Here is an 11,360-nt window from a genome sequence, read left to right as displayed (position 1 = left end):
GTGGCTTATTGCTTTTCTAAAACGGTTACAATATGGCAACATGAAAAACCATGGACATGTACAATTAAAACTGTTCTATTTCACTAATAATTCACTACACGGTCTGCAAGAAAGTAGTTCCCAGCTACAAGAAAGTAGTTCCCAGCTACAAGAAAGTAGTTCCCAGCTTTTTTTCCATACACAGGTGCAGATAATTGGTGCACTGTGGAACACTGTGGAAAGAAATAACGCACTTGGGCTTGATATAAACTGATTCAAGGTGTGGATTATACCGTAGTCTCATATACCACAGCAATTAAAAGGAAACCAAACCAGCCAATGAGAATCAAGGAATGGAACTAGCCGTGACTCATACTACCCTCCTAATACAAGAGGGGGGCCATGTTTTTTTTTCTTCAATTCCCTTTTCCATTTATTTTTAATAATTGGCCTATATTTGGAAAAAAATAAAAATAAATAAGAAATACATTGAAAAATATGTATGTATGTATGTATATATTCTTTTATTATGGAGACACAGTACAAGTACAGACTGTACGAAGAGCACAAACGGAAGGAAATGTGCGTGAACATCCCGAGTCATACCATGCAGTGCCACCGCTTGTAACACAGTTTTCAATTGCGGCCCCATTTGGCTGACTGTGATGCCACGAGGTGTAACCCACTCTGGAGCCGTCCGACCACATCCACACACCCTCCTGTTGAGTGTCGCTGAGACCAACCCAGGTGGCTCCTTGATACGGATCAAAGTTCCGGATCAGGGTTTGAACAAAGTCGTGCTCCGCCTCGCTGTGGACGGACACCAGGTTGGCGTCTTGAGCCAAACAGTTCTGCTCCGCCGTGGCCCAGCTCATGTGAGAGGCTACGTACTTGTAGCAGCGGCCGTTGAAGCCGAACCAGAACACTGGACAGTTGCCACGCTCTAGATTCATCTCAGCCGAGGGAGCAGCCTGCGCGGTGCCTACACACACGCACGCACGCACGCACGCACGCACGCACGCACACACACACACACACACACACACACACACACACACACACACACACACACACACACACACACACACACACACACACACACACAGACAGACAGACAGACACAGATGAATGAAGGTGGCAATCAGGGACGTGCTGGCCATTGGGAAAAGTGGGACAACTCCCGAACGGCCGGTTCATTCCTGGCCGGTCCAGGCCGGCCATTAGGAAAAATAAATAAATAAAATGTCGGCCTTCGTTCCATTTTGGGGGCTGGGCGACCAACAAAGTAAATCATCACTGTCGGGCAGAAACCTTGTATCCCCAAGTTTCAAATTTGTACAAGTAAAGCCCTGCTTAATCAGACAAGGCCGTTGCACAAAAGTAGTGAAAACAGCAGATCTACAAGCACACAACGCCTCGCGGTGCGAGGCGTTGTGTGCTTGTAGATCGGCTGTTTTCACTAGTTTAAATATTTTTTAAAATGATAAATACAAAACAAACGGTTTTGGTCATACAAGGTTTCCACCCGACAACGACAAAATATAACTCATGTATTGTCATGATCTGAAATGGCAAATCTTTGAGTAGCAGCAGCGCTATAGCGTGCAATGAGGGCCTCTCCAACTCTTTTTCCCGGGCTGAATCAGGGGCCCAGCACGTCCCTGGTGGCAATGGAGATATATCCGTGTTTCTGCAGCCAGCCCTATTCCATTTACACCAAATCTCTGATCTTTGTTGAAAATAGCAGATCTACAAGCTCACAGTGGGACACATAATATAGTGACCTACTGCTCTACTAGATCTACTGTACTGTACCATCTCTGGCAAATGCTCAACTAATGTTCAACATTGGTATGTTAGGGTTTAAGTGGTAAAGTATTTTTTTTATCAATTATTACTCACCTCATGAAACCTTGAATTCATGGAGATTTATGTTTAGTTTTTTGTCTCATTCCAGATGCAATATTCCAATATTGAATTAATTGTAAGTAAATATGAGGCCAATCTTAACAAGTAGGCGCCTTGTGAGCTTGTAAATCTGCTATTTTGTAAAAAGATAATACGGGTAATAATAATAATAAAAATCCAAAATCATTACAATGAAAATCTTGTATGGGGATCCCTGGCACAAAATATCTAATATTATTTTTCTGTACCTAGTAGAGCCAGGCCCAGCAGGCATAGGAGTTGAGGAAGAAGCAGCAGCATGTCAGCCAGAGGTGGTCTCTGTGTCAGTGGATCTTGGATTGGGGTCTCCTTGAAGAGTGTGTGTAGCTGTCTCTGTGTCTCGCAGTTTTATTATGCTCCTGGGCGTCTTCACAGCTGCCAGCATTTGATTGGTCATAATGCAGTGACAGCTGCACTCTGTGTAAACAACACTCTTACAGTGTCCCTGAGTTGACTGTGTACCCAGGGACGTGCTGGCCATTGGGAAAAGCGGGACAACTCCCGAACGGCCGGTTCATTCCCGGCCGGTCCAGGCCGGCCATTAGGAAAAAATTAAAAATAAAATGTCGGCCTTCGTTCCATTTTGGGGGCTGGGCGGGCAAAAAAGTAAATCATTACTGTCGGGCAGAAACCTTGTATCTCCAAGTTTCAAATTGATCATTTTTTTGCAAAGCAAAGCCCTGCTTCATCATACAAGGCTGTTGCACAAAAGTAGTGAAAACAGCAGATCTACAAGCACACAACGCCTCACGGTGCGAGGCGTTGTGTGCTTGTAGATCGGCTGTTTTCACTAGTTTAAATCATTTTTAAAATGATAAATACAAAACAAACAGTTTTGGACATACAAGGTTTCCAACTGACAACGACGAAATATATCTCATGTACAGTAATTGGCCCACTGGCTTGTCACTTGTCATGATCTGAAATGGCAAATCTTTGAGTAGCAGCAGCGCTATAGAGAGAGATCTCTCTCTATTAATGCATTTCTAGTCCATGTAACACTGATAAAACCCTAGATGCGCGCGCAGGTCGGTACCAAATGAGCCAATGAAACCAGCGCTCCCCAAAACAACAGGTTTGGGGATTGGTGGGAATTGATTAGATGATACAGTCACCTGTGCATTTAGTCTCAATCTGGTCTCAATGTTTGTAAACAAGAAATGAGTCTATAGCGCGCAATGAGTGCCTCTCCAACTCTTTTTTCCCGGGCTGAATCAGGGGCCCAGCATGTCCCTGTGTGTACCTACAGCCAACTTGACTATATACCTACCACATCAGTGTCCCTGAGTTGACTGTGTACCCAGGGACGTGCTGGCCATTGGGAAAAGCGGGACAACTCCCGAACGGCCGGTTCATTCCCGGCCGGTCCAGGCCGGCCATTAGGAAAAAATTAAAAATAAAATGTCGGCCTTCGTTCCATTTTGGGGGCTGGGCGGGCAAAAAAGTAAATCATTACTGTCGGGCAGAAACCTTGTATCTCCAAGTTTCAAATTGATCATTTTTTTGCAAAGCAAAGCCCTGCTTCATCATACAAGGCTGTTGCACAAAAGTAGTGAAAACAGCAGATCTACAAGCACACAACGCCTCACGGTGCGAGGCGTTGTGTGCTTGTAGATCGGCTGTTTTCACTAGTTTAAATCATTTTTAAAATGATAAATACAAAACAAACAGTTTTGGACATACAAGGTTTCCAACTGACAACGACGAAATATATCTCATGTACAGTAATTGGCCCACTGGCTTGTCACTTGTCATGATCTGAAATGGCAAATCTTTGAGTAGCAGCAGCGCTATAGAGAGAGATCTCTCTCTATTAATGCATTTCTAGTCCATGTAACACTGATAAAACCCTAGATGCGCGCGCAGGTCGGTACCAAATGAGCCAATGAAACCAGCGCTCCCCAAAACAACAGGTTTGGGGATTGGTGGGAATTGATTAGATGATACAGTCACCTGTGCATTTAGTCTCAATCTGGTCTCAATGTTTGTAAACAAGAAATGAGTCTATAGCGCGCAATGAGTGCCTCTCCAACTCTTTTTTCCCGGGCTGAATCAGGGGCCCAGCATGTCCCTGTGTGTACCTACAGCCAACTTGACTATATACCTACCACATCAGTGTCCCTGAGTTGACTGTGTACCCAGGGACGTGCTGGCCATTGGGAAAAGTGGGACAACTCCCGAACGGCCGGTTCATTCCCGGCCGGTCCAGGCCGGCCATTAGGAAAAAATTAAAATAAAATGTCGGCCAAAATAAAAATTCGTTCCATTTTGGGGGCTGGGCGGCCAACAAAGTAAATCATTACTGTCGGGCAGAAACCTTGTATCTCCAAGTTTCAAATTGATAATTTTTTTGCAAAGCAAAGCCCTGCTTCATCATACAAAGGCCGTTGCACAAGACATTTTTATTAAGACATTTAGATTGTGTCAAAGGTCACGTCTCACCTAGACTGACACTAATTTGACACAGATTTTGTAGACTGACACTAATTTGACACAGATTTTGACCTGATGGTCAAGATTCAAATTATCCCCTGATCAAGTGGCAGTGTAGAAGATGAAAGTTATTAAGACACACAACAGTGATTTGAACAGTGCTAGCCACAGTGACCAGCACACTGTAGAACATCTGGACAAAGATCATCATTAAAAAACATTGAGAGCATAGGCAATTTTAAGGGGTGTCCTAGGGTGCATGTGCACCCCCTGGCCGCCAGGCGGCCATTTTGATTTTTTTGATCATAATAAACACGCAATATGATTAAGAAGAAGAACATCTCAAATTCGCCTTTTTTGACCCTTTGAAGCACCCATAGCATGACTTCTAAACCAATCACAGCAAATGGGGGGCGGGAGGTAATAGGACTACTGGTTTCTCAACCAATCACAGTGACTGTCTGAACGTCTCTGACAGCACCGCTGAAAAACAAACGGCAGATGATGACACCTGCAGATTTATCTAAATAACAGAATTAAACAGTTGTTTCACAGTGGAATATGCTACCTGGGGTTAACTACAGACATCCATAGGACATGTGGATAGCTTTTACATTTACCATACGTGAACTAAAGTTTTCGGTGCTGCTCAAAGAGGCTGGATTACACAATGTGTTCTGTGCCTCCAAGGAATAACACTTTCTTCTGGGCACCTCAATATAACATTGGATATTTTCTTGTCATTTTCTTAAGGTAAGACATGGCTTTATTTAACTATCTGTTCACTGTGGAGTTAGCCAGCCTGTTTCTTCTCCTCCGTGTGTGTGTGTGTGTGTGTGTGTGTGTGTGTGTGTGTGTGTGTGTGTGTGTGTGTGTGTGTGTGTGTGTGTGTGTGTGTGTGTGTGTGTGCGTGTGTGTGCGCGCGCGAGCGAGCGCGCATGCTTGCTTCACTTGCTTGTAAATATTGGTAGCTGCTGGTTATGGATCTTTGGTGGTGTGGTTGTGCCACACCACCAATGTAAATGACTGCTTGATTGCTTGATGAATGATGATTAACTTGATGTTTGGCTTTATATGTCCTGGCTGTGCTGCCTCTGTCTGCAAAATAAGTAAATAAATCCTATAGACATATGCTCATGGTGTCTAGGAAAAGAAGCACCTGTTTTACACTTTTTTTGTTTATATTGTGTTACATTTGGGTACAAAATTAACTGCAGAAATCCGCTAAAACAACATTACAAAACAGCTAAGCGCGCGCGCGAGCGTCGTGCACGCGCGCTGCGCGCGCGTGCATGAGGTAATAGAGGTCGTGCACCCCCTGCTGGAAGAGGCTAGAATCGCCTATGATTGAGAGCATATACTGTACATCCTACTTTACACATTTAAAGTACAATCTTCTTCTGTGTCCCTACCCCTAAAATGCAAATATGGATGTCAGTGTTAATGTGATTAAAATAATAATACAAAATAAAAAATAAACTACAACAATACGTTCAGGACCAGAGTACAGATCATGCCTCGTATGCATGGTGTTATAATAAACAGTAGATGCAATCATTGAACATAAGTGTACTGTATAAATGGAATAGAAAAAGTTATGTTGTATGAAAACATTATTTTCAATAAATGACTATAAATGATAACTGTCACATCATCTGGACAAAGATCCTCATTAAAAAAAACATTGCGAGCATTATATACTTCCTACTTTACACATTTAACCCTGCAAGGCCCAGCGTTGCTTTTTGGCAACATTTTTTTTTTAAAATTATAATTAGTTTTCCTGTTCTTTTTTCACATTAACATCACCATTAAATCCTATTGTTTAGTATTATAATGCCATTGGCCACGATTTTGCATATAAATACCCCCCACAGAGACTGACATTCACACCTCCCAGAGAAGTTCAAATTCCAGCGTCTGGACGAACAACATCTCACTTTTTAACTGAAGCTATTCCTCACTAAAACATAAGTAAAATGTCTGTAATATTTTTTTTCGTGATCATTAGAATGTCTAGAACACGTGCATATGTTAATATTGTGAAAAATATCCTCAAAATGCAAATTAGAGCATGATTTAAGATTTATGATTTATGGCTATAAAATCTTACAAAAACATTATTAGTTTTTTTTTCTGATTTTTTATTTTATTTTTTTGGGCCAGTAGAAATTAATTCGGGTCTTGCAGGGTTAACCCTCTAAGGCCCACGGTTGTAATATTACAACGTTTGTATTTTATCCAAAAAAAGGTTTAAATCATTTTATTTTAGCTCCCCCTACCACCTAAACATCACCATTGGATTCTATTGTCTAGTATTACAATGCCATTGGCCACAATATTTGCATATAAATACCCCCCACAGGGGCTGACATTCACACCCGCCACACCCGCTGACATTCCAGAGTTTTGACGAACAACATCTCACTTTTTCATGGAAGCTATTCCTCACAAAAACATAAGTAAAATGCCTGTACTATTTTTTTTGGTGATCATTAGAATGTCTAGAACATGTACATATGTTATTATTGTGAAAAATATCCCCCATATGTAAATTAGAGCATGATTTATGATTTTTGATTTATGGCTATAAAACCTTACAAAAACATTTTTTTTTTAAAAACATTACATTTTCCTCTTAATAGGACTCCTACAACACCATCTGATTTTTTTCAATTTTTTATTTCAAGTATTTCTATATTCGGGCCTTAGAGGGTTAAAGTACAATCTTTTTCTGTGGACCTAAAAACATGTCCCTACCCCTAAAATGATAAAATTCCAGGCCTGATTATTAGTCATACTGCATCTACCGTTGATGTAGAATCCAGTTTGTACAGAGACATGCAGACATGGTGGTTGCAGAGGTTTCATATCTGTTATTTCTCATCACTAAACATGTTGTAGGCCTATACAGTACTTTCTACTCTGTGACCACATCCTCTGCTCTATCTTGTTATTGTTCTCTACACCCCTGCTGTTTCATAATCCACCACAATCCTCAGCATTTAGGTCAACTGTCATTTCTGGAGTGGAAAAACGAATGTGTTTCAATAACTTTAAGACCTGAGGCCGATTCTACAAATGCCTTCTGAATCTGTAGTTCTCACACTTTTCAGATTTCATGAAGTGACACACCGTGAGCTTATATATCTGCTATTTTTTTAATAGCCAATGCAAAAATATAAAGTGACACAGAGGCTCTCCCATTTTTAATAGGATAATAAATACTTACTAGGAGTGTATCTACAAAGGAAAGGTTATTTCCCCGCAAGGCACTTTTCAGTTTTTCTTTTAATAGCAGTATAGCAACCACAATTTGCCCGTCCAGATGGGACCAATATGTTATATTCTGAGTCTTGCCCCATGAACAAAGTATAAAAATCTTCCAGTGGAGACAGTTTCATAATATAGTTCCTCTTCTTCTTCTTCTTCTTCTTTGTCTATTATTATTATAAATAAATGATTGCTGCTGAATGTTTGCATGCTGATTTCTCTTTGTTCCCCTGCATACAGTACAGCACGTCTGACATGACGTCAGACACAGATACCGGTATATATTTGAGCTCCCCTGCCTCCCCATGCAGCTTTCACTGAACACAGTTTGAAGAAGACACTTCACCTCAACACATCGTAACAGGTATCTATTCTGTTTTCATAGACAGTCTATATAGCAGTGATTGCTATCGAAATATAGTTACGTTGAACACTTGTTTAAAATATCACTACCCTATGTTAAAGGAGCTATAGTCAACTTCTTCTTGAGAAACGGACACTAAAATAAAAATAATGTTTCGAAAATATTATAAGAAAGATTAAGCTTCATATATGTGTTTCTATTCAAAAATTACCTTGTCAATCCATGTAAAAGAATAGAAGAGGGATGTAAACAAAGTCAGTCTGACAATGGCCAAAATGATTATTTTATCATTATTTTACGCTTTTTGTGGTCATTTTTGAATAGAAACATATGAAGCTTAATCTTTTTTATAATATTTTCGAAACATTATTTTTATTTTAGCATCCGTTTTTCAAGAAAAAAGTTGACTATAGCTCCATTAAGTAACTGCATTTAATTATAAATGATTATGGCGTCATACTGGCTGATAATAATGCATGTAGGTAGTGTAAGTGATGTTCTTTGGGTAAAACATAACAAGCTATATTTTTGTCCATAAAGATAAATCTTTGCCTTTTTTTTTACTATTTGAAAAAAGAAAAACTGTTTAAAATACTTTAAATAGCTGATCTACATCGATGTTCTCCTGATTGGATACAATAAGCATCCTGAACTAAAAATGCTCTGTTTACTAAAAATCAGGAGAGACTGGGAGACCACTGTTACTGAAAAAACACATGCGATGCGAGAGTGTGGTCTAGCACGTTTGGGGAGATGGTAGGGTGGGGGGGGGGTCGGGGCTACGACATATTTTTTATTTTAAACATGTACAAGTTACAGCGAGCAGGGTGGGCCGTACCACTAACATTTCTAAACATAGGCTACTACTTATTAACTGAGAACCAATGTCAATAATATCAACAATCTGTCAATTGCATAGTAATCATGTATTCAAGCTATTCAAAATGGATAGAATCATGATTTATTTTTTAACATAAATGTGAAAAATGAAAAATGAAAAAAAAAAAAAAAAAACATTTTTTGAAATCTTTTCTTTTCTTTTTTTTTTTTTTTACCAATAATTTCGCGGACCCCCTGCAGTACCTCCGAGGACCCCCTAGGGGTCGCGGACCCCCTGTTGAAGACCCCTACTCTAGCCAACACCAACTCTGGACTCCTGAATCGTTGCCCTCCACACTCAACTATCTAGCATCAGGGTCTTGAGCAAAGAGTAGAGCCTACTATCAGAATATAGAGCTATTTGACACTTATTTTAAAAACAACAACAAAAAACACCTACTGCACCTGTAAGACAATTAAGAAATTATTACAATTCACTTAACTTTGTTTTGTTATTTTATGTTTTAGGACGATGGAGATTTTGGATACAACTGCTGTCCATCACAATGAAACCATGGATCTGTCTGATGGAAATGACCCTTCATGGGAGGAACTCAACAAATCCCTCAAGATCGCGTCGCTCACCATTTTCAGCATAGTCTTAGTGCTCGGTGTGCTGGGGAACGGTGTTGTCATCTGGGTGACAGGCTTCAGAATGAAGAAAACCATCAACACTGTTTGGTACCTCAACCTCGCTGTGGCCGACTTCCTCGTTGCAGCGTTCCTGCCCCTGAGAATCACCGAAATGGCTATGGACTTCCGCTGGCCTTTTGGCAAATTCATGTGCAAACTGAACAGTACCGTTCTCATCACAAACATGTTTGCCAGCGTCTACATTCTGATGGTCATCAGTGTTGACAGATGTGTATGTGTGGTGTGGCCAGTGTGGGCTCGGAACCACCGCAGTGTCAGAAAGGCGTCTTTTGTGAGTTTGGGTGTCTGGGTTCTGAGCTTGGCTCTCAGTTCTCCTCGCTTCATCTTCACAGAGTACTTACCATCGTACCATAGGGATAACATCGGGTGGTGTGATGGCGAGTTTCCATTTGGGTTCTTTAGGGCCCTGATCATCACACAGTTCATCATGGGATTCGTGGTCCCTTTCACCGTCATCGTCTCCTGCTATTCTGTCATCATCTACCGGCTCAGGAGGTATCACTCGCTGGCCAGCCACTCTGGTCATTCCTTCAAAATCATAGCAGCTGTTATCACTGCATTTTTCCTGTGCTGGGCGCCCTATCACATCATACACCTAATTGTGTTGGTGGATAGCATGGTGGAATATTACATTGAAACGGTATACGGTGTGATCATCATTGGGTTTGTCATAGCTCAGTGCCTAGCATTTCTCAACAGCTGCCTGAACCCACTGTTGTACGTGTTCATGGGTCAGGATTTCAAGGATGTGTTTCGCAGGTCTGTCCTGAAAGTGATGGAGAAAGCCTTCAGTGAAGAGCTGCCTCAGACCAACACTCCCACAAACCCAGGGAACACCAGCCATAGCAAAGAGAATTCATTTTCTGAGGCACAGGTGTAGAGAGAGGTGGTCAAAGTACCAAATCCCAGTACTTGAGTCAAAGTAAAGATACTCCTGGTTAAATATGACTTATAGCTACATGTGAAAGTTGTTCAGTCAATATACAGAAAATGCTTTTAAAAATAAAAAAATACAGTTTGTTGATTACTTTTGATGCAGTTAACGGTCTTTTTTCTTTTCTTTCTTGAGGTAATAAAAAGGTTTTAAATTGTGACTTTACTGTCAAATTTCAAAGGGCACATCAAAGCATCTCATAGGCTTCACCAATTGGTCCACGGCACAGTGGTTGAGAAACACTGCTCTAAACAAGATTGAGTCAAAAGCAATTTCACCCACAGGATGTCACTGTTTATGTGGCCAAATCTTGAAAAACTGAATATTTTTGAAGGATTTTAATGAACAAATATGGATTTCAGTGTTAATGTGATTAAAATAATAATAATTTAAAATAAAATAAAATAAAATAAGCTACAACAATACATTCAGGACCAGAGTACAGATCATGCCTCGTATGCATGGTGTTATAATATACAATAGATGTAATCATTAAACATACTGTATAATGTAAATGGAATAGAAAAAGTTCTGTTGTATGAAAACATTATTTGTCAATAAATGATGATAACTGTTATCAACACCATTCACTTATAGACATTGACCATACTGCCTCTAAGTTGACATTCTGGGATATGAATGCAAAATATTATATTATGTTTTTTCAAGTTTATTCTTGTTTCTGTCTTCCCTCCCACACACACATGCACATGCACAGCCCACAGCCTTTCAGTCAACTGTCATTTCTGGAGTGGAACATTTTACAAATAAATGAAAGAACATATGATTCGATTACCGACTCAATGACGTAACAAACCTTTATGACTGCATTATGAATTGGTGAGATCCTTGTAAATTTGTGCCGAAAAACACAAAAGTAATTCTCTGAATGTGTCT

The 11,360-nt window shown here is 40.4% G+C and overlaps 1 protein-coding gene and 1 long non-coding RNA gene across 2 annotated transcripts; one reads left to right on the top strand and one right to left on the bottom strand.

Annotated features, from left to right (window-relative positions):
* Nucleotides 1–478: 478 nt before the first annotated feature.
* Nucleotides 479–2,298, bottom strand: LOC308293427. The gene is made up of 2 exons (XR_013962465.1): nt 2,136–2,298; nt 479–961 (listed from the first exon to the last, which is right to left on the bottom strand). It is a non-coding gene; the product is annotated as an uncharacterized lncRNA (long non-coding RNA).
* A 7,091-nt stretch (nt 2,299–9,389) lies between these two features.
* On the top strand, nt 9,390–10,409 carry LOC308292892 (N-formyl peptide receptor 3-like; the record flags this gene model as incomplete). Its single annotated transcript, XM_080735315.1, has 1 exon — nt 9,390–10,409. One exon carries the CDS (start codon nt 9,390–9,392, stop codon nt 10,407–10,409), a length of 1,020 nt encoding a protein of 339 aa, XP_080591441.1.
* Nucleotides 10,410–11,360: the final 951 nt, after the last annotated feature.

This window comes from Nannobrachium achirus (assembly GCF_963921795.1).
Source record: "Nannobrachium achirus genome assembly, chromosome: 10".
Taxonomy (NCBI): Eukaryota; Metazoa; Chordata; class Actinopteri; order Myctophiformes; family Myctophidae; genus Nannobrachium; species Nannobrachium achirus.
Note: the sequence above shows the minus strand (reverse complement) of the source record. Positions and strands in the feature narration are given on the sequence as shown.